Source organism: Mixophyes fleayi, chromosome 4 (genome assembly GCF_038048845.1).
Source record: "Mixophyes fleayi isolate aMixFle1 chromosome 4, aMixFle1.hap1, whole genome shotgun sequence".
Classification (NCBI taxonomy): domain Eukaryota; kingdom Metazoa; phylum Chordata; class Amphibia; order Anura; family Limnodynastidae; genus Mixophyes; species Mixophyes fleayi.
Window position 1 is genome coordinate 102,403,788 of NC_134405.1, and position 25,340 is coordinate 102,429,127.

General features: G+C 38.6%; 1 protein-coding gene across 1 annotated transcript; it reads left to right on the plus strand.

Moving 5' to 3' along the window:
* The first annotated feature begins 23 nt into the window (after positions 1–23).
* Positions 24–21,221, plus strand: SAXO2 (stabilizer of axonemal microtubules 2). The gene is made up of 4 exons (XM_075207904.1): positions 24–137; positions 13,312–13,491; positions 17,986–18,188; positions 19,701–21,221. The coding sequence occupies exons 1-4, from the start codon at positions 100–102 to the stop codon at positions 20,693–20,695; spliced, it is 1,416 nt and encodes a 471-aa protein (XP_075064005.1). The 5' UTR covers positions 24–99; the 3' UTR covers positions 20,696–21,221.
* The last annotated feature ends 4,119 nt before the right edge of the window (positions 21,222–25,340 follow it).

Consider the following 25,340-nt stretch of genomic DNA (forward strand, 5'->3'; position numbering starts at 1 on the left):
AATCGTTGCTAGGCGACCGCTCGCTTGCATAGTTACCGAGGCCCATCGTGAGTGAGCCCAGACAGCAGTGTCCCGGAGAGACCGACAGCACCGGGAGACATGAAGAGAAAATGTATCTGCGAGATATGCACATGCGGGTAAGAGAACAGCCCCTCTGGAGGCATAGACTTCATATACAGCAACCTGTGCCTCTCCTGGACCGTGCAACTCCAAACAGCCCGAGAGCCACAGGTTGCTGATACGGATAGGACACAGGCTGGTTGTCATTAATGCTCCTGCTACTGGTGTATAGGAATTATATCCTCTTTGTGTATAGGAATGACATGCTATTTGTGTATGGGAATTATTCTTAGCTATTGTACTATACACTTAATATAAAATCTGGAACAGTATTAAATCAGTCATTTAACTTTATAGCAAAATTATAGCATATACTTCAAAAAGTTAAAACATAGATACTGGTAGAAATTTTCATTACACCCCATAGCGCCGCACATAGGTATATTTCACTTGTGTACCGTCAAAAAGCCACCCTTATTATTTTTCTGCACAAAAGTACTTTAAAATGTATTAATTCTATAATGTCACCCTGCAGTCTTGGTCTGTACCTTAGGCAGGTTTTATGAAGAGGGATCACTGCACATGAAATTGTAAGAGATTTGAAGCACTATCACTAATTTAACAATCTCTATGCCACTTTTACTGTTATATAAGAGTAATAAGAGTACAATAATACATCTAGTACAATTGTGCACCTATTTGAAATAAATATTACACTAAAATTTAATTAATATACTACTAAAATAGTAGTAGTATATATAGTGTATAGGATTCATATGAATAAAAAGGGTTGTTTCTTTGTAGTATAAAGTGGTAGTAGTATTATGTTTATTACCTGTCTTCAGCCAACCTTCTATTTTCTTCTTTAATGGACATTGGAGTTAGTTATCATTGTGTTATGTTTAATTTTAAAACAAACATTTCAAAGAATATAGTAATTTTAGGGCAGCATGGTGGCTTAGTGGTTAGCACTTCTACCTCACAGCACTGGGGTCATGAGTTCAATTCCTGACCATGGTGTGGAGTTTGTATATTCTCCCCATGTTTATATGGGTCCCCTCCCACACTCCAAAGATATGCTAGTAGGTTAATTGGCTGCTGTTAAATTGACCTTAGTCTCTCTCAGTGTTGTGTATGGTAGGGAATGTAAGCCCCAATGGGGCAGGGACTGATTTGAGTGAGTTCTCTATACAGTGCTACAGAAATAGTTAGTGATGATGATTTTTTAAGCAAGAACAAATGCATACAAAGTATTCACACTGGATAGTGATGATAACAATCAGAGATTTATCAATTGTAAAGCACACAGGAGGGAAAGACAGTAAGACATATAGTTCAAAATACATAGGTGTTTCTGTATCTGTTTATGCACAGTAATAAAATATTACTATAAAGGTGCATCAATTTAGAACACAACAACAGACTGGTATGTTTGCTTATTTAGCATAGCAAAATAAATATACAGTTCAATAATAGGTGGTATAGTTGGAGCTTTCTCGGGCACAGTACTGAATTCACAATGGGGTTTCCCTTAATTACTGTGCCATTTCGCAGAGTAGTGGATTGTGGGCAGGGTATGGTATCACTGTATATACTGGTGGAAGATATTAAAAGGACATCATTTTTTATTACTATTATTATTATTATTATACAAGTAATACATGCTGTGTACTGTAAAAACAGACACACCTCCTGCAACTATGGTAATTACACCAAGAGAGTGTTAGAGAAATTTCTAAATGAACTTCCTAAGTTAAATCTACTGGCAGCACCGCTGTTCTTCAGTGCCTCTGTCTCCTCCAGAGGAGCTTGTGTCCCGACAACTACAGTAATGTCTGGTAAGAAGCTACTAGTACTACTGGGACTAGAAACAAGGGGTCTAGGGTTACTTGTGATCGAGGAGGCTCCTGAGCTGTTGGAGGTTTAGGGCAAATGCACTGAGCCAGTCCTGACATTAGGAGAGGCTGATATGCCTCTGTTTCTAAACTGTGACCCAGATAAGGTAGTTTAGAGTTGCCCTTTCAGGAAAAGTACATATGTATGTTATTCACAAACACACAGTATGTTCTGAACATAATCTATATATAAATATATGTGTAACCATGATAGATACCCCAAAAAGTGCAAAAAGTAAACTAGTATGTATTATTGAACATAATAACTCCAATTCATAAATGCTGTGCATGAATTAAAATGCATAAACACGATGCACATATGAAATACTGCAGTCAAAAAAGCATATTACTACATATTACACCACAAAGACTCTCTCATCCATTACTTAATTCATGTGTTTATTTAGGGTTCCCCATTTTCAATAGTCTAAAAAATTGTTACCAGCTTTTGACTTTCATATCTTTGATATGACATAAACAGTTAAAACATTCTTAGTTAAAGATTTGCGCAAAGAAGAAGCAAGCCAGGGAAGAACTTGTATCCTTAACCCTACAAGACACAATATTGGGGTTTCCAGTTACTGTGATTCAAATATCACAACTGACTTGCAATGTATTCATTCACTTGCTGTCACCTGTAAGAACAGAAATCTAGTTCATTCATATATAGGGAGGAATGTAAAAGACAAGACTTCCAGCACCTGGCTCTCTGGCAAATAAGTAAAATCATCCAGACTGAAAGCCACATACCCCTCTCTTATAGATATTCTTATTACTGGGGCAGTGATATATTATTGTCTGGTGGCTGCAGTGGAGATCACTGGAAGGTACTGCCACTCTCTCAGGCAGCAATAGATTATACATTTAACCTGTTATAATCTCAGTAGCTCTAGAGTGGTCCATGTATGTTGGGTAGTTGCCTAGGAGTGTAACTTGGGTGTGTCTGATGTGCTGTACATATTACCAAGAGTTACTAAGGAAAACATATACACAGAGACTGTGTGGTAATGTCATGTGATGACTGACAGTAGTTCTCATTACATGTTACTTAATAAGTACCAGTAATAAATACTGTAGTAACATTTAATTAGAGAGGTAACACAATTGCGTTCCATAGAAACAAATAATCTATCAAATAATTGTTTATTATCCTCGTGAAGATTTAGCCATAATTTATGATAAACTTGTATGTACGTAAATGGATTCATGTGTTCATATAGATACTTGATACATCTAAACTGTGCATTGATATCACACAGATGTTGCAGGGAGAGAAGCATATTGATGACAGCTTCAAATATATTATAGAACAGTTTATAGATGGTACAATACTGCAGATGAGAAGTAGTCAAGAAAACCTTGGGCTCCAAGAAAAACTATGACTATGACTCCATATGGGCATTGTGCCGGACTATCCTGATGTTGGGTAATTTACTTAGCAGATAATTGATGAAGCTCCAATTAGCAGTATCTTAGCCAGTGGTGGAAGTGGGGGTGTATAAGGTATACCATACCCAGTGGTGGAAGTGGGGGTGTATAAGCCTTATATGGTATACCTTATACTATAAGGTATACCATACCCAGTGGTGGAAGTGGGGGTGTATAAGGTATACCCTACCCAGTGGTGGAAGTGGGGGTGTATAGGGTATACCATACCCAGTGGTGGAAGTGGGGGTGTATAAGGTATACCATACCGTTTTCCATTACGCCACTTCTAAATTTCCACTTTGCCCACTGATCTTAGGAGAAGAAATGAAAATTGCAAATTATTAAGGGAATGGTCCAAAAGAGACAGCAAGTAGGACTTTGGAATGATACTTTTTTTGGCATGCACATTTCTATCAGAGACTGAAATCCTGCAGATGCTCTTGCCAAATGCACAGTGGACAAATAGGTGTATTTACTCATCACATGTGTATTGCACCAGCACATTATTCCAGTTAGTATATGGTCTTCACTGAGACTGTGTGATTGCCACTTTCAGACTCGAGTGGGGTCCATGTGCCTGTTTGCATGTGCTTTGCTTTTTTTTTTTAAATACAAAACAGCATCCAAAGTGATAAAAGTGGCAGCACCTAGCATTACTAGATACAAAGGTGGAGATTACACACAGTCACTGCAAACATGCCCTGATATGATGCCCATAACACATATGTCAGTACTTGTAAAGAGACCTTACGGAGTAAAACGCTGACCCTTCCCATTGTTAGCACATGCCCCCAGCATTTTGGAGCAGATAAAAAAATCATATTTATCAAATCGTCCAAGATGAGCAAGAGGACTAGAGGGTACAGGGACCAAGCATTTAAGTACAGAAAGAGACAAACTTCTAATTAAACAAAGTACAACACTTTATCTCTTTGTTCTTATACTTACTGAGTAAACCATGTTGAAATGAACAGTGTATAGGCCAGTGCTACTGATATCAGTAAGCCACTTGCAATGTGCATGTGTTTATGTTTCTATTGTACTACAGAAAATCTTTTAACAAAGAAGTTTTTATTCCTAGACACAATACTTATAGACATCAGTTAATTAAAACGTTTTTTTTTTTTTTTTTAAGCGCATTTTCTGTGACACTTTCAAATGTTGTATAGCTGGATTGGTTTGGTTATTTATGAAAACCTCTAAGGGGTAAAATTTAGTAAAACTTGTAAAAAAATGGAGGTATAGCCCATAGCAACCAGATTAAAGCTATAATTTTCTAGCATGAACCAGATAAATGATAACTAGAATCTGATTGGTTGCTATTAGCAACATCTCCATTTTGCTTTGTTAGAAGTTTTAGTATATCTACCCCCAAATATATCATTGGTATATATATATATATATATATATATATATTAGGGATGTGCACCGGCCACTTTTGGTGTTTTGGGTGTTGGGTTTTGGGTTCTGAATAGCTTGATTTTTGGGGTTCTGATATGTTTTGCCAAAACACCTGACGAAAGGTTTTGGTTCTGATTTAGGGTTTTGGGTTCTGATTTATTTTTAAAAAAGCATAAAAAGTGCTAAAACCAATTTTTTGGTTTTTTTTCACTCCTACGCTATTATTAACCTCAATAACATTCAATAACAATCATTTCCACTAATTTCTAGTCTATTCTGAACACCTCACACCTCACAATATTGATTTTAGGCCAAAAGGTTGCACCGAGGTAGCTGGATGTCTAAGCTAAGCGACACAAGTGGGCGGCACAAACACGTGGCCCATCTAGTAGTGGCACTGCAGTGCACTGCAGTCTTGAATGGCCTTTTGCTGCTCCTCCATCCACTGCAGCATATAGAGGGTGGAGTTCTAGCGCGTCACTACCTCTTGTTTTCGATGATGACAGGGCATTTTCATTCTTTTTTTAATTGGCAGTAACATTGAACGTAGTTTTATATCTGATACTAATATTTCTGGACTGCAAGAAGAGTGAATGTAGGTAAATTGAGCAGTACTAATATTTCTGGACTGCAAGAAGAGTGAATGTATTTTAATTGAGCAGTACTAATATTTCTGGACTGCAACAACAGTGAATGTAGGTAAATTGAGCAGTACTAATATTTCTGGACTGCAAGAAGAGTGAATGTATTTTAATTGAGCAGTACTAATATTTCTGGACTGCAACAACAATGAACGTAGGTAAATGTAGCAGTACTAATATTTCTGGACTGCAACAACAGTGAACGTATTTTAATTTAGCAGTAATAATATTTCTGGACTGCAAGAAGAGTAAACGTATTTTAATTGAGCAGTACTAATATTTCTGGACTGCAACAACAGTGAATGTAGGTAAATTGAGCAGTACTAATATTTCTGGACTGCAAGAAGAGTGAATGTATTTTAATTGAGCAGTACTAATATTTCTGGACTGCAACAACAGTGAATGTAGGTAAATTGAGCAGTACTAATATTTCTGGACTGCAAGAAGAGTGAATGTATTTTAATTGAGCAGTACTAATATTTCTGGACTGCAACAACAATGAACGTAGGTAAATGTAGCAGTACTAATATTTCTGGACTGCAACAACAGTGAACGTATTTTAATTTAGCAGTAATAATATTTCTGGACTGCAAGAAGAGTAAACGTATTTTAATTGAGCAGTACTAATATTTCTGGACTGCAACAACAGTGAATGTAGGTAAATTGAGCAGTACTAATATTTCTGGACTGCAAGAAGAGTGAATGTATTTTAATTGAGCAGTACTAATATTTCTGGACTGCAACAACAATGAACGTAGGTAAATGTAGCAGTACTAATATTTCTGGACTGCAACAACAGTGAACGTATTTTAATTTAGCAGTAATAATATTTCTGGACTGCAAGAAGAGTAAACGTATTTTAATTGAGCAGTACTAATATTTCTGGACTGCAACAACAGTGAATGTAGGTAAATTGAGCAGTACTAATATTTCTGGACTGCAAGAAGAGTGAATGTATTTTAATTGAGCAGTACTAATATTTCTGGACTGCAACAACAATGAACGTAGGTAAATGTAGCAGTACTAATATTTCTGGACTGCAACAACAGTGAACGTATTTTAATTTAGCAGTAATAATATTTCTGGACTGCAAGAAGAGTAAACGTATTTTAATTGAGCAGTACTAATATTTCTGGACTGCAACAACAGTGAATGTAGGTAAATTGAGCAGTACTAATATTTCTGGACTGCAAGAAGAGTGAACGTATTTTAATTGAGCAGTACTAATATTTCTGGACTGCAACAACAGTGAACGTAGGTAAATGTAGCAGTACTAATATTTCTGGACTGCAACAACAGTGAACGTATTTTAATTTAGCAGTAATAATATTTCTGGATTGCAAGAAGAGTGAACGTATTTTAATTGACCAGTACTAATATTTCTGGACTGCAACAACAGTGAACGTAGGTATTGAAGTACTAATATTTCTGGACTGCAACAATATATTGCTCTAGAATTTTTTTTATACTTTTTAAATAATTTTTTTATATTTTTTTGTAATTATTTTTGTGTATTTTTATTTTTATTTTTTGTAAAATTATTTATGATTTTTTAATATTTTTAAAATAACTATGGACTTAGCAAAACAAAGCACAGGACAAAAGCACCACTGGACTCAGCAGGACAGAGCAATGGCCAAAGCACCACTGGACTCAGCAGGACAGAGCACAGAACAAAAGCACCACTGGACTCAGCAGGACAGAGCACAGGACAAAAGCACCACTGGACCCAGCAGGACAGAGCACAGGACAAAAGCACCACTGGACCCAGCAGGACAGAGCACTGGCCAAAGCACCACTGGACTCAGCAGCACAGAGCAGAGGACAAAAGCACCACTCAACAGGACAGAGCACAGGAGAAACTAACTAACTAACTAACTAACCACTGGACACAGGAGCACCACTACACTATCTACAACCTCCCTCTTCCCTGATCTCAGCCTGAATGAAGATGGCGGCCGCAAGCGAGGAATTTATGCAATCCGAGTCTCGCGAGATCCGACGCGAGACGTGGACGTCAGAGCCTCGTTTTCATTTTTTTGCCCGCCGGAAATATCCGAACAGTACTTGGATCCCGTTCGGATCCGCACTGTTCGGGTGGGCTCGGATTAGCAGAAACCGAGCCCGCTCATCCCTAATATATATATATATATATATATATATATATATATATATATACATTAAAAAAAATCAGCCTTCTTTACTCTGTGCTACATGCAGAGTGTTGCACAGTATTTCAATATTGCTTACTTACAAACTATTGCATATATTATGTGCACTGCAATAATATTACCGTGAAAGTAAAAATTCCGAATGAACTTCATACCAATATTGGCCAGCAGAGGTCACCATAAACTGTGTCTTCTACAGCATTCTTTTTTATTGCACTGTCAAATCAAAACTACCCAACACGTGAATAATGTTGGTGCCCAACTTTCAGACAGCCAAATTAAATGAAAAACACTGCTCACTATTCACTTGTCCATGACTGCTATAGCAGTTGTTGATGAAACCTTGTGCCATTTTGCATTGAAATATTATAAAAGGAAAGTACCCAAAATTAGGTTTAAATAGTAAATAAATTAAAACATTTCTTTGGCAACTATTATGTTATAATATTCGTACAGTAGCATCGTCTAATAGGCAATGACATTAGGCTGATATTGTCCATGTTGTCCAACTTATTACCATGTGTATACATAGTTGCTTTCCTGGTTTAGGAAACATTTGAGAGAAATGAACAATGTACACAATACAACACATTTAAATAAAGGAACACACAAAATGTAGGTCAAGTAATATGTTTTTAATACCAATATATATATACAGAGAGAGAGATAGATAGAGAGAGAAAGAGAGAGACAGAGAAAGAGAGAGTATAAGAAAATACAGTAAAGCTGCAAAATTGAGGGCGCGCACAAAAAATGCAGTTTTGTGACATCATGCTCCTATTTTGGTGAAACTGTACCAATTTATATGTGTAAGAGCAAGGGTTAGCGTTCACCTACATGCATAAATGAGATTTGTTTTTGTTGGACATGAGGTTTTTTTCCCGTTCCCTGGTTAGGCGTGAGCTGCAGACCTTATTCCCTCATAAGAACTTTATTCTTACACATCCTTGGAAGTGATAAGCAGCAATACAGCCTGGAAGACAAGATTGGGCTTTGGCCTATACTTTTTTTGTAGATTTTACTTATTTTATTTATTGAGTCTGGGTTGAGCTTTCATATAAAATCTTAACGGAAATCAAACAAAAAGCAGAGAATATATTCAGTTTCAATGGGTTTTGGTCTATACTTTTAATGCAATACGCTTTGCATCTTCTAAGTGCATTTTATACTGGAAATTTAATGAAAGCATTTAAATGTACAATAGTGACACCTGTTATAAATACTATGCCATATTTAAGATATAATTGGTGCTGGATTGAGCAGTATTTTGATGGAAGAATGGAAACGTGGATATGAATGAAGGGGTGCTGTTTTTTATGTGGACCAGAATTCTGCAAATGTAGGCTCAGAAACTTTTTATGCAGCAGATTCCAAAAGTGGAATGTGTATGTGGACCTCTGTATGTGCTAGATAGACAAATAGTGATATTAGCACCTAATGAAATGCTGCATGGCTGCTTTTTTGGGTCTTAAAGGACCTCTACTGGATCTATTGAATATATTGGGCTTGCTCACAGGTAACAGCACATTAATCCACAATGATGGTGGTGTTGTGTGGGTGGTAGCATGAGTGTGGACAATGGACAGGTACTGTTTGGGTGGGCAGCATGGTGGCTTAGTGGTTAGCACTTCTGCCTCACAGTGCTGGGTTTATTAGTTCAATTCCCGACCATGAACTTATCTGTATGGAGTTTGTGTATTCTTCCCTTGTTTGCGTGGGTTTCCTCTGGGTGCTCCGGTTTCTTCCCACAGTCCAAAAACCTACTGGTAGGTTAATTGGCTGCTATCAAATTGACTCTGCTCTGTGTGTGTGTGTGTGTGTGTGTGTGTGTGTGTGTGTGTGTGTTAGAGAATTTATACTGTAAGCTCCAATAGGACTGATTTGAGTGAGTTCACCGTGGAATTAGTGGCGCTATATAAATAGCTGATGATGTAGCCTTTCTGTGCGGGCAGTAAAATAATGGCTTTACAAGTCTAATATTTTAACGAGTAAATGGAGGGGTTGACTTGAGAAGTGCCCTCTGTTTGTGAGGGGCCACAGAGCACCTACCTGGAGGGAATATATACTTGATAAATGGAAAGCTGTGTGCAGTTTCCTTCTTCTATCTGACATTCACATCACCCATCTGTCCCGGCTTCAATCCATCCTAAATGCCATGGCAAGAGTGATCTTTTTCTCTTGCTGTTCCACATCCACCACACCTTGCTGCAAATCCCTATACTGGCTCCCCATATCCTCCAGAATCCAATTCCAATTTCTCACTTACATAGCCCTCAACAATACCATGTCTTCATACATATCAAACTTCATCTTCAAATATTCTCCTTCATTACCTCTTAGATCTGCGACTCATCTCCTCTCTGATAACCTCTGTATCACGCCTTTAAGACTTCTCCTGTGCTGCTACCACCTATAAAATTCCCTAACACAGCTTTTCAGGCTCTCTCCCATCCTTCAGCCAGCTTTCAAATCTTCAAATGCTCTCTGAAAACTAACCTCTTTACTAGAGCCTAATCTACTTCTATCTATACTACTCAAACAAGTGCACCCTCACTACTGTCCCAATCTCCACTATGAGCCACAGTCACTCCACTTGTCCCAGATCTGTCCATTTCCTACTAGATAGTAGGCTCTCACAAGGCGCTCTACCCATTTTGTTTACGTCTTTATTTATATTGTCTACTTACTATGTCCCTGTTTTATGTAGGCTTTTCCCCCCACTGTCCGGCACTATGAAGCATTGTGACACTTTACAAATCAACAATAATAATAATAGGACATGTAAATGGTTGAAATTCCATCTCAACTAGATATAAATAAAAGTGGTGTGCTTTGTGTATATGTATGCACATTGCCCACAATCAGCTGCAAGGACATGACCCCCAATGTATTTATTGTATCATAAGTAAAGAAGCTACATTTTATTAATTGTAACCTTATTACTAATAATAATTATACTAATAACTAATAATGCCAATCACCGCTGCATATCCGACTGATACTTGTACCCAGGAACCTTTTGATCACTGCTACCTGTCAGATTGTGTAACTGGCATTGTATCCTGACAGCTGCTTACAGTATGTGCCCTCATTTGCCTGCCATACGAGTTTTCGTCGCATGTCCAGTAAGTTGCCAACACCCTCCTGGTTAAGCGTCAGTAGTTATGCACTTTAGACTGTTGCCTAACAACCACATTAGCATCCTCTCAGCTCATGCAGCCGACGCCTCATTGATTCAGCTAGTTGCTAGGTAAATAGCAACCAGCCTCTCTTCAGCTCTCAGTCTGACAGCATCAGCTATGCAATTACACTCATGCAGCTAATCACCCTGCAGTATCTGATTTGTGCTGCTGCCTTCGTGCTGCCTTACCTCTTTTTGCTTTCATACCAATGCTTGTGATAGTTCCTGCTTGACCTAGTGTACCTAGTATCCTTACCTGTTCTGTTATCTGTACTTGACCTGGAATGTTTAAAGGATTCTGCTGTCTTTTCAGCTCCTGACCATTGGCTTGTTAAATGGATCTGCGTATCTTCTATAATATAAAAGCCTAGCGGCGTGTGTTAGTCCGTGTGTGAAAAAAAACAAAACAAGCTGCAGCGCCACCTGCTGGGCGGAGTTATACACTGACCTACTAAATTCTTAGCATTATCTAATATATAAAAGTAAAAGCCTAGCGGCGTGTGTTAGTGTGTGTGGAAAAAACTATTTTCTCAGAAAGGGCTCATCCAGTTGACCTGAAATTTGGTATACTGACATAATTTGACAAAAAAATTAGAATAGTGAAGTCAGTTAACTTCCATCATCCCCCCTTCCCCCCGTGGGAGGGGTAGTAAAGGCTAAATTTATGAGTTGAGGGCTCAAACTCATTTTCGTGAGGTAATTTTACCTCATGAACACACATGTGTAGCGACGTGTGTTAGTGTGTGTGTGTGTGTGTGTGTGTGGAAAAAACTATTTTCTCAGAAAGGACTCTTCCAATTGACCTGAAATTTGGTATACTCACATTATTTGACAAAAAAATTAGAATAGTGAAGTCAGGTCAAACTCATTTTCGTGAGGTAATTTTACCTCATGAACACACATTAAAAAGGGCGCTTGCGTCGGGAAGTAACGCTCTTCCCCTGAGGAGGCCTGGGCTAGGCCCAAATGCATGACAAGAACCTTTTTAAGACCTTAAGTAGCTTGATTTGACTAGAATGCATGAGTATCATGCACGGGTTAACTTGTGTATATATATATATATATATATATATATATATATATATATAGCTACCTGATCTGAACCCTGTCTTGTTTAAAGGAACTGCTGTCTTCTCTTATCCTGACCTTGGCATGTCTGATATTTGCATTAATCCCTGTCTGTCTGATTCTCAGTTTGCAGCACTACATCATCAGGTTGCCACTACCTCTTACTGTGTTTTGTTTGGCAACTGTTCAGGCAACTGTTAATCAACAACTACTTCTACCCGCGCTTAAGTCCTGGGGTAAATGTATCAAGGTCTGATTTTTTTTCAGTGTGTTAAAATCGCGGAAAATCGCAGGTGATAACCCGTGATTTTAGTTCAAAATTTCTCAAATGTATTATGCTGCGATTTTTACCCTGATCTTCAAAATCGCTAGTCATCTCTGGCGCTTTGCTGCGATGTCAAACACTCCAGTGAGATTACTAAACCCATCACTGGGTTTACACTTTTTTCGCAGTTTATTACCCGACAACCACAGGCCAGGGGTGTAGGAAGAGCCCTAGTGCTTTCAGTACTGGGCTGGTTGTCCCTAGAGGGGGGCCCTCTCTAATGCCACCAACCCTGGCTGGTTTGCCTAGTGCTGGTTCAGAGAAAATCGGGGAGACCCCACGCAAATTTTTTCCCAGATTTTCACGGAACCAGCAGTAGTCTGGCAGCACTAGGGTTAATAGTGAATAGAGGGGGGACCCCACACTTTTTTTTTTTTAACTTTGATCTATTTATTACAGTTTTGACAGCTGCCAAACCTCCGGCTGTATAGCAGAACAGTGTAACAGTGATGTGTTTACAGAACACGCTGCTAGCAAGCAGCGTGTTGTATCTGGCGTGTTTACAAGCAAACTCAGGAGAGTTTGCTAAATTGCAGCTTCATACATTTGAGACTTGTATAGCTAGGCTGACAAACAGTCAGGAGTTTGATCTCTATCAATTTTGGAAATAGTGATTTTGACAGAAACACATCTCTGGCGATTTTACATGAAATCTCAGGTTCCTCTGCGAGTTTCAACTCTTCCGAGAAAATCGCTGGATTTGTAAAATCGCACCTTGATACATTTACCCCCTAGAGGCATCTGAGTACTGTGGAAGGAATCAAGTTATTCAGAAAGGAAGCTTCTATAGGTGAACATCCCAAGTAGCAGTTCTAGTAATTGAGGATCACTTATAGATTGCCCCTAACATCTTATAACCTGTTATTTTTATTGTAAGAAGATAGAATTTGCTGTCTGTGGTGTATATTGTTCATGTCACCTCCTCGCCTGTGGTGTACGTTATACAATGCTTCTTTTCTGGCTTTAGCTGTCTCCTAAAAGGCCACACATCATTTATTTAGGATTTTGTATAATTTGCATTCAGCTGTATATTTGCATTTTTTTATATGTATATAATACATGTGTTCTTCTAGTAAAACATTAAAATACTGGCTAGAGTGCATTTGATACTCATGCTTTATATGATGTTGTTTCTTTTCAGGCGTCACCGTTGCCCGCATATGCCTACCAAAATTTTTGAGAAATCTTGGAAGCCTTGTGCACTGACTGAATATGTGGAGAAATACCTTCAGTATGATAATGTACAGCCACCACAGAGCATGAAACCAAAGCAGGAGTACCATGGGGACCGTGGAAGGATGGAAGGAATAACGACCTTTAAGTAAATGTTTTTGGTTACATATTTGTAAGATGGAATCATGGGCCACATGCATCGGCACAAGCTCATTCGAGAGCAGAACGGATTTTAGAGGGACGTCACGATTAGCAGACCGCAAAAGGGGCGGGACTTAACAGGGGAATGGGGGGGGGGGGGGTTACCAAAATGTGTCCATTTGTGGACAGAGTTTAGGTGGAACATGGTCCTGGCTTATTTTGTCTAAATGTTGGACGGTATGAAGATGTGAAATCCCAGACTACTATGTTTAGTCTCAGTTGACACATTAAAATCTCCAGCACACCAGTAATGTGTAGAATTAACTGCAGTATGTACTTATTTTTTCCGCTAGAAGAGAGCAGAAAAGTCAAAGCGTACCTGTCACTTACATACAACTACACGTTCAACAGATCTTTGAGCAAGCAGTACATGACTAATATGTTTACATTTGCTGTATGTTTCAGCTGCATACCTCCCAACTGTCCTAATTTCAACGGGACAGTCCTGAATTTAGGGCTCTATCTCGCTGTCCCACCTAGGGACATGTTTGTCCAGCGGGTGAGAATATCATGGGAGAGGAGTTATCTAATTGGCAGCCTAGAGCTTCACAGTGCTATGCAGCCTTCTGGTGGAATGACCATACCCCACTGAGACATGGCAGCGCCCATATCCCGCTGTTGGGGTCTTGTATGTTGGAAGGCATGCAGCTGTATAGATTCTTTTACAGTCTCTTGTTACATGTATCCATCTTCAGGGCAGCAATATTCTGAGAGAGTGATCAGCCCATGTACTGTTCGGAGCATGCTCAGTGTGCTCCTGAGACACATCCCATGATGACATCAGGAACAGTTTTAGTACATTGACTCAGAATGATCACAAAAGATCAGTACCAGTTGAGCATCTTCCTAAACCAATAGCTAATACATACAATGTCATTTAGTATAAGGTATTTGTGACACAAGGAGAGAGATGCACAGTTCTATGGGCTGATTTTCTCAATAAGGGTATGATTTAATAACTGCACATTGCAATTATTCTTTACTTTATCACTTAAACTCACTTAAGCGCCAGTGACTTGGAAATAACTTGTAGATCAATTTGAGGATATTACTTAAACAATGTGTAGTGTTCCTTTTTTAACTCCAAACTTGCCTCACAATTCTGTTGTTTTGTGGATGTCCAAAGTGCCACTGAAGTGCAAGTCACCACTAGTTTATTTGTCTTTTTTCACAGAACACCATTTCAAGGATTTATTTGTCAAAAGTGTTACTATTATACCGTCCACACCAGGTGCAAGCCGGGTCTGGGGCGCAGGGGGGCATCTGCCCCCTGGGCCTGTCCCATAGAAGGCTATCTTGGGCTGGGTCACCTGCATTTTTTGTCCTTTAAAATAGGCTGCTGAGTTGAGTCTTTCCCCCCGGGCACCCCTAGCCTGTTCCACACCCTCTCTGAGGTTTATATTCAACTCCATCCACTCTCTTACTTCCCAGAGAAAATCTCTTTCTTCTGTCATTCTGACAAATGAAATTGAAATTCCTAACACTAACCTACACGGCTGTGACCCAAACAACTCCATGCTGTATCACTTCACTTATTCCCAGTTATTTTCCTATCCCGTCTTTCCTGTACTATTAATGTGCCTGATGCAGAGTTGGTCGCAATTGCGGCCCAAATCACAGTCACAAATTGCATTCACTAAAGTAAGCAACAATTATGTATATAACCATTATTTTATGTTTGCAAAATATGTATTTGTATTAGGCATCAATAAGACTTCAAAACCTCTAATACAAAAGGAATAACTCCCCTGCTTGTGTACATTACAAAAAAAAAAAGCTTACAGACACACACAAAACGATGATATATGCATGTGTACATATCAGTGTCAGTGGAAAACTCACAAATAGCCAATGACAAGTGCTTCACTGTTGCTGGTACATATTATCAAACGCTATTTGCACCTGCCCTTGACCACCCGCCACAGTGCAGGGAGGAGGAAGCTGGGGCCCCTGTCCCTCTGCCATGCAGTCGGCCCTATTATCTCCATGGGTCCGGTGCACTGCACCTGCCGTACCAATGGTAGTTCCGCCACTGCACCCGCCAATAAAACAGCTTGGACGGCATATATGTGTATGTGTCCAGGTCTGCATCTCTTCTTATTTGACCAAACACTCCCTTACTGTACTCGGCCAATGTTAAGACTGCCCCCCCCCACACTTTTCTGGGCATGTGCAGTGTGATATCGCACAAGATACGTTACACCTGCTGGTGTAGTATTCACTCTGAATCAGTCCCATAGTCTTTTATCGCTTGTGTTTGAAAGATTTATTTTGTGGTGCACTCCTCTTTTGAAACTCATTGCTTGAAAGTATCAGACTGTCTCCAAACTTTCAAGTCTTTTAAAATACGCTTGTTCTTTGGAGAAAGTAAAAATAAAATGCTCCACCCTTACCTACAGTGATGCAGTATGACTCCCTGCTCTGGCAGTCTCTTTTATGTGACAATGGGAAATTATAAAGTTCCTGTTGCCTGCCTCTGCTTGTCCTGACCACTGATGGACTCATTTAGACTTGGACGCAACTTCCGTCTAAAATGCTGATGTAAATTGTGTCCCCAAAAAACAGACACATTCTCCATAGTATATCTAGTTGGACACTTCTCAGCTGATGGTCATCATTATCAGTTTGTAACTTTCACCAGGGGTAGAGCACCCGCAACAGATACGTTGCTTGACAGGCGTATCTACACCTGTGTCCAGGTCTACAATGGTCGCACTTACATGGAACGCGCTCTTATTGTACTTTGTCTACACTTGCACGGCCATTGCCTCCCCTGATCCACCTCTATAAGTATAAGGAGTTGAATATGCAAGAAGCGACTTACTCAAGTGTAAGTATTTTTTGTGGGCATGCACAGTAGTGAAATTTGTGCACAAATGGACTTGCTTCCATCTCCATGAATCTTGCTTCTATCACCATCAAAGTTTTTTAAACAAACTTTTTTTTTTTTTTAGTTAAATCTGGAAGCCCAAGTCCGTACTTTCAGTTCAAGTGCTCATGTGCGAGTCGGCATTCCCGGCTCATGCATGCACAGAGATTCCCTGGACACAGAGATTCCCTGGACAGGCTGACGAAGCAGCAAGAGCCCTCTTACCGCTGCTAGCCAGTATCGCCAGGGAAGTGAGCATCGTTCAGCTGCTCTGGCAACATTTTGATTGTAAATTGGCCACATACCTATCTTAATGGCAGGTCTTCATAAATAGACCCCATAGTCTCTCTTGCAAGTGTGTATGTCCCCAGGGTAACCACATGGCAGCTGTTGAGTACATGGAAGTCTTACCAAAGGGGAAAAGGTGGTTGCTACAAGTAGGAAACTTTGAGTCCTTAACCTACTAAGGTATCTCATCAGTCTTGAGGTCTACTAAATATACCCTTACATTACTTTCAGAGGCACTAATACCTAGGGGTAAATGTATCAAGCTGAGAGTTTTCTGGCGGGTTTGAAAAACCAATCAGATTCTAGCTATCATTTATTTAGTACATTCTACAAAATGATAGCTAGAATCTGATTGGTTGCTATAGGCAACATCTCACTTTTCAAACCCGCCGGAAAACTCTCAGCTTGATACATTTACTCCCTAGTGTTTTCCTCTGGTTAATACGTATGTAATGTTCCTTCCATTAAACTATACAGGTAACACTGTGGAATATGCTGCCACTATAAAAAGAAAATGTTTCAGGACATTGATTTGATACAGAACTCATTCATGTCCCCAGTATACAATAGATACCTAATTCTCTGGTAGCTAGTGTGCAAGACTGAACCCATGCTTTGGTAGCTATTATACAATACAGTGCTTATTGTTTGGGGGACATTATACAAGTTAGAACCCATTCCCTGGTGGCTCATGTGCTTCCAACAACTCTTGAACCTGCTATCAACCTCTGCTGATATTGGGTATTGGGCAGCTTAGTTATTCTTCTCACTCTGAAATCAGCCAATTAAAGTTTAGTGCAGAACAGGAAAATGATTGTCTAAGAGTAGAACAGGATGATAGCATTATGGAGGGAGTATGATGCACCCCTACTATATATGGGATATAGCTGAGTACACGTATATAGGTCTGAATACAGGGGAAACACATAGCATTTGCTAATCCTAGGCCTGTTTCATGAGGGATTCTTAATTTATAACTAACATACATATAACATACACTTAAATAAATATATATTATATAATAACACTTGCTACTTGTTATTTGTAAACTCTACATGTGCTTAATATTAATTGAGGGTGCATATTATATTGATGTAAAGGCTTTAGTGTAGTGTAGGTTACAAGGCACTGTGCTACTGGTTGCTGGAGAGACCCATGACTTCATCAGTGCCTAGGGCCCAATGTGATTGTAATACACCACTGCCTCCCACTGATAATATTTAGACATGTTTTTTCTTCTTCGTCTAATATTTGTTTTCACATGACTACATATGTTTGTTTCAGGTCAGATTATATCCCATATGAGGTAACAAATGTCCCTGTACGTCCGCACCAAGAATATCAACCAAAGCCTGGTCAGATTGACCTTGCAACAACCTACAAGCAGGATTTTAACCCTTATAAAATAGAACCAGTGGCACCAGCACGACCAGTGGAACAAAGAAAGCTGAATGGGGGAAAGTTTGACACAAATCCTACATATAAAGGTAAATCTACTCTCCTATAGCTCTGTGACATACCAGGCTCTAATGTAGGAGCTTATATCACTGAGGGGACGATTCAGTTGGCCGCAAGCTTCCAGAGTAGCCTTGATTGTTTCTGCACTAATTGCAGTAGTGATAACATTGCTCATTTTTACTTGCACTCCTATGAAGTGCGAGAACAAAGGAGTGAAGAGCATTACCAACACATCACCGTACGAAACCTTGTGGGTAATTGAATCATCCCTTGGGTTTTGTGAAGTTTGTAGTTATTCACTATTCATAGCTGTTTGAGCGAGTGCAAGTACCCAATGAGATGGGTTTTCCTCACAGACCAATCTTTGATGTAATTTCTGATACCTGTGAAAGGGTTGGTTGTGAATACAGAAATGTGAACAAGGAGGTAAGCCCTGATTAATACTCTCCAGGAATGTCCGGGACGGTGGTAGTCAGCATATCGATGCTGACTATATATATATATATATATATATATAGGATCCATAGTTGTTCAACAAACGAACAAGCCAACACCAGCAATATGAAAAATACAAAATTTTGTAGGAAAAAATTGAAAGATACATCACAGTAGTATGCTGTGCACAACAATGGTTTTGTCTATTAAATTTTTTATTTTTCTTATTGCTGGTGCTGATCTGTTTGTTTGTTGAGCTACTATGGACCCTGTTTTTTGAATCATGGACTATGCACAGCTATTTATGCTTTGATTTACCTATTGTGAACTGAGTGCATCTTCATGTATAGTGTGCTATCTATATATATATATATATATATATATATCTAATATATAAATGCTTAGTGGCGTCTGTCTGTCTGTGGGAAATAAAAACCGAGTTGCAGCGCCACCTGCTGGGCGGAGTTATACACTGACCTACTAAATTCTTAGTGTGTTTGGGAAAACAAATTCAAAAAGGGCTGAAATTTGGTAGGGCTCAAACTCATTTTCGTGAGGTAATTTTACCTCATGAACACACATGTGTAGAGGCGTGCGTTAGTGTGTGTGTGTGTGTGTGTGGAAAAAACTATTTTCTCAGAAAGGGCTCATCCAATTGACCTGAAATTTGGTATACTGACATTATTTGACAAAAAAATTAGAATAGTCAAGTCAGTTAACTTCCATCATCCCCCCTTCCCCCCATGGGAGGGGTAGTAAAGGCTAAATTTACGAGTTGAGGGGTCAAACTCATTTTCGTGAGGTAATTTTACCTCATGAACACACATTAAAAAGGCCGCTTGCGTCGGGAAGTAACGCTCTTCCGCTGAGGAGGCCTGGGCTAGGCCCAAATGCATGACAAGAACCTTTTTAAGACCTTAAGTAGCTTGATTTGACTAGAATGCATGAGTATCATGCACGGGTTAACTTATATATATATATATATATACACATGACATACTGATGTAAACTGCTACTTCTGAAATGTTACATTTACAGCTATTCTATATGAATGGAACTTCTAAGAGTCTGCTTTATGGTTGATCCACTTGTTTTATTTTTTTAAGATGACTATAGACCGTGGGACATTCAAAAAAGGGAACTTGCTAAACAGGAGCATACTTACCAACTTCCAACTGTGAAGTTTGGAAATACAACTACATTCCAGGATGACTTTTTTCCTAAAGAAATAATGCCAAGAGAGAGCTTCAAGCCCCCTGGTGTAGCTAAACACAGTGGCATCGCTTTTGATGGCACCACAAGCCATCGCATTTCCTATGTCCCATATGAATTAGAACCAAGGTTTGAAAGACAGAAGCAGGAATATAAGCCCAACAGCCAACCATTTGATGATATCACCACCCACCGTTTCAATTTTAAAGGTGCACTTGGTGAAGTACCAAAAAGCTGCAAACCTGAGCATGGTAAAGTTGGTAGTGATGCTCGATTTGAAAGCAGCACTGAATTCCGTGATAGCTTCCAGCCATGGCAAATTCCACCACTCCATGTTCAGAAATCTCAAGAGTATAACCCACCTACTGCTCACATGGAGGTAGACACCACAAGTCATCTAGCTTATGTACCACACCAGCTGAATTATGTTGCCCCAGTTCGTCCCGTATCCCATGGAAGAAGATGCAATGTGCCCTTCCAAGGAAATTCTACAATGAAAGAAGATTTTCGAGCCTGGGAAGGTAGGCGCCAAGAAATTATTAAGAAGGATCATCAGATTCCAAAGCCTACTGGAAAATTTGATGGGTTGACCACATTCCAATCCCACTATCTCCCTCATGAGATCCACCCAACTCAGAGTTTTAAGCCTTCAAACAAAGCAACAGGCAGCTCTGCCCCATTTGAAAGTGGAACACTCTACCGCACCGATTATATACCCAAGAAGTATGAAATCTGTCCTGCAAATTACCCATCTCCTCCCGGCTATGTCTTTGAGAGTATTAATGCCCGAGGCCACAAAATATTCCAGAAGATTCCTACTCCAGAAATGAATTTGTTTTCCAACACAAATGAAAGGAACCTTGCAAAAGCAATAGCCGTGATATCATAATTCATGTTACACATTAAAAGCTCAAATAATGCTTAAATATCTTATGTTGTACTAACATTTCTTTTCTCTTTTGAAAAATTCTGTTCATATAATCACTTGAAAACCACACATTATATAATTATATAGTATAAATGTTATCTGCAAACATTATTAGATTTTCTGAAACGATAACACAGATTCTGACTGCAAAAATCTATGAGCTGTATTCAGTGATAATATCATTGTAAGCTAAAACAATTCCAAACTAATAAACTAATAAAAGATAAAGGCTGAATGTCTGTTCTGTAGATGTAGACTACAGAACTAAATGATCAACATGTCTTGAAAAGGTAAACTCATTCAGCATCTGTGTTTATACAATTTAATGAATGAAACTGCAATAACTTTGTGACTGAAAATCTCTCCACTAAAAAATATTACTCAAATTATTTTTAAACTGTAACGAAATATTTGATTTGACAAAATCTAAGCAAAACAAAAATACTATGTTTGTACCGTGTCTCTAACAAATCAGTGTATTTTTGTATTGCCTAAATATGTAATTTTCATGAATAAACTTTCAATTTAACCCTTGTGTATTCCCTATTTTAAAATGAATTTCACCAGTAGCTCCCAGTTGGGAGAAGCTAAAATTAGGATAAAGTGTGGCTGAACAGAGATGGAGACACGTACATATTTTATTAGATTTGGTGAGCTGTTACGCCGTGTCAGGATCATGTTCTAGGAAATTAAGGATATGAAACTAAAGACAACAAAACCCAATGTAAAGCCTCTAATCTCAGCCAAACATAACAGAACTGTCATTGCCTTCTCCTTAACACTGCCCAGAGAAAAACTACATGGGACCTCTCCATAATAAAAGAACACAAAACTATATTTTATGAAGAGAGTGTCAAACAGGAGGAAAGTTAATTACTTTGCAGCTTGAGGTGTCTTTTATACTTTGTGTGAAAAGCTCCCCCTTTACTTACATTGATCGCACATAGGTCATGTTTTCCAGTAATGTACAGCAACTATTTGTATTTACAGAGTGCTCTGTGGTTTGTTTATAGCTGGTGTTTTTAGACTGGAAATACCTTCTTCAGTGTATTGTGTAGATCTCCTACAAAATGGCGCTGTCTTACCCAAACTCTAGCAGTCTTTCCTGCCATATGTCTGTTTCCCGATATCACTTCCTTCTTGGTCGCTCACTCCATATAGCCATCTGCTTGGCTATCTCTTGACTGTGTTTATTGGGTACAACAGTATAGCATTATTGCCACCAGTCCCTGTTTTCCATGGAAAATGCTAATTTTTAGAATCAGTCCAAGAGAAATGTATCCCTGGGAATATACCTGTGTTATTTAAAACGACCACTCAATTATCTTGATAGCTACAATCACCAGTATTTGTTCTTAGTAGAGGTGTACTTGTAATACAGCAGAATTATAAAATGGTCATATCCAGTGGTCAGTTCATGTTGAGGGACACAGTGTCCTCATTGTATGAAGTACAATAGTATGTATTGTATTATGATCAGTGGTCGAAGTGGACATTTAGAGGTGGCGGTATGGAAAATGTAGAACATTGGCATTCCACTGTATATACACTTTGACCACTGATTATGATCATGTCATGTTGGGTAGGTGGGGGTAGATGCAGTCTTCTATGTCTGTATAGAGTGTAACAGAATTATATTATGACCATGTCTAGTGGTCTGGTCATATTGGGTAGGTGAGGTGTCCTAAGACTCTAGTGTGTCATAGAATATATTAGTGTTTCATGTCTGTACAGAGTGTAACAGACTTGTATTAGGTGAGTATTGTGTGTTGATCAGTGGTAATAATTCCCACATAAGTTCTTTTTGAATCTATGATGTAAAAAAACTAAAATATAAAAACCACCAAATGGGGGAGTACCTTTTATAGGCACCGGAGAAGTGATCTCAGAGCAATCTTTTGAGTGTAACAGATCATATAATCTTTTGGTTAATTTTGCACATAGAATCATATAATGTGGCGCTAATTGCGGTCATAGAATAATTTTCACTCACAGATACGTTTTTCCACACAAATACAAATCTTAATACCTGTACACAAGAGTAGGAAATAACTTACAAAAAAAAACATTAGTGTCAGAATAACAAGTATATTTTTATTGCCAAAATACTGTAAATCTGTTCATGAGACAAAAACATTGCTTCTTATAAGAATAACAAGCTTTGCAGGAATGTCAAATTATTTGTATTAATAACAAATTATAGCAATTGTGCTTCCATATTGCATGCATGCTTAACTAAAAACACATTTGTCATAGCAAACGAAAAGTGCTATAAGTTGTCATATTTTAACTTTAAATACAAAGAGAAAAACAAATGAAATTATTTGGTAATAAGAAAATATGTCCCAAAATATTTATTAAACACTGTACAGAACAAAATATTGCACTTGAAATCAGACCATAAATATGTACAAAAAGTATTTTACAAACTTTATTTCTTAATTTATAAATCTCTAATAACAATCAAGACCCATTATTGATTAAAAAGACAAATGTACTGGAATATTTGTATACAGTAGTTCTTGTCTAACATTCAGTGATACAAGCCATATGAAAGGCAGTTTGCTTATAAAGTGGTTTAATTGCCAAGTAAACACTTTACCCATTGAGAAATTGTTGAAAAGACAAATGAAGGTGACTAGTGGTCAGGACTGGTAACATATTCATACCTTTATTAATAGGCACTAAACTGAATCCAAAAACAAAGATAATACAATTGAGGGACTTTAATGCACCACTAAACCTAAAATGTAGGTTTGGTTATACAATAGAACTGCTAGTTGCATTTACAAAGTTATATGTAAGAGATGCAGAAAGTTGTAAATATGACAATGTTTCAGACAAGCCTTTTGTGTGGGAAAGAATATTTTTCTGCGTATAGCACTTAGACTTGCAGTACCAATTGGAAGTCACTTTAGCCCAATAATAGGAAATCGCTCTACTACAGTAACAGGTACACAGAAATGATGTGGTTCGAAATTTCACAAAATTGTCTTTTAATACAAAATGTACCATCTACCTGATATACAGTGATTTGGAGTATCACGTCTGTCCCTAACGGTCACTGACCATCAATAGAAATCTTTTGGGGGCATTGATGGAAACGTATAAATGATCACTTGTACATTCTTACAGGTTTTGTTTCAATGTCCAAACTTTAAAGCATATTAAAGAGGGTGTATCACATCATGTATTTTCTTACCCGAGGGCCTTCCATTACATTAAAATTTTCCCTAAACAGGGGCCCTCTATTTAAAGTACCCAAATTGGACAGATGTGGCATCTACATGTCTGCCTAGCCCATTTCAAGGCGCACACTCACGTCCTGGACTTTGAAAATGCCCCTGGAAAACTACTCTCCCTTCTGGATGTACCTGACAATGAGCAGGGTGGAAAGAGCATCAATCCAAAATCCAACCTAATAACACTACAAAACCACCCCTGTACTAAATTACGCTTCTGCTAAAATACTGCTCACTTTAGCTTAATTTATAGTTTAAATAGGTTTTTGTGTGTTGAACCAATCCACATAAGTATAACAGGAAGATGCAATATGCATCCAATTAAAAGTAAAGGACAATTAAAGTAGCTACAATCAGCAACAAATTGCCCCCAACCCACTTTTCCATCCATGCAAGCACCACCATTGTGGCCTACAAGTCTATGCAACGGCCACATGTAGTAAAGGACCTTTAGAAATCCAGCGTGAGCATATTAACAGAGGACTTGTCTGTGCTACAGTCAAATCAATGTACATCTTTCCAGCACCAAAATCACTGAAGATCATGGCCTATACAGTAATAAATGAGAAACTACGGAAGGATTCATATGGGCGACTCTATACAATTTTCAGTGTGACAGCAAGTTGTTGTGTGGAAAGGTTTTGCAGTACACTTGCATGCAAAATGCTGACCCAATATGTATTCAGGATGAACAGGATGATGTAGTGTTTCAAATTGTAGTTACTACAAAAGTCACTCAGTAGAGTCAGCACTAACTGGCAGACCGGCTGGGGCTACAACTCACTGTTTCTTTTTGCAATGTGCCCCCATTACTTGCAATGTAAAATGAGAGCAATTTTCAATTGCTCACATGATGTTTAGATAACTTGCTGCTGACCAGTTCTCACAGTACAAAGAATAGATTGAATTATGTCTGGAGAGATGGCTTTCACTGATTGTAAAGTTCTTGACTGTGCATGTAACAGGGGCCAGATCAGACAGCCCTATCAGATGAAAGAATTGCATTAAAAATGTACACTTTTCTTTTGGGTCCACAAACTTTTTTAACTAAGTTAACTGAGAAGCCAATTTCATTTACACTAACTATGGATTGGATTGTCTGCCTGTACTAGTAATATATATCACAAGCGGTAAATTGCCTAATACAGCTATAGCTTGTTGGGTCTGCTGACTACCATTTAATTTAGCCTACTACCTTCTAATGGTTAAGGATAAGAAGAAACACTATGTCACTCCGGCAAATGAAGGGTTAATATTAAATACAGCACAACGGAACATATCCAATCTCTGCTGTTCAGCGCTGATCACTATTGTAGGATAGGGCACCAATTGCTAGAATTAATACTGCTTCTGAAAGGTTTGCA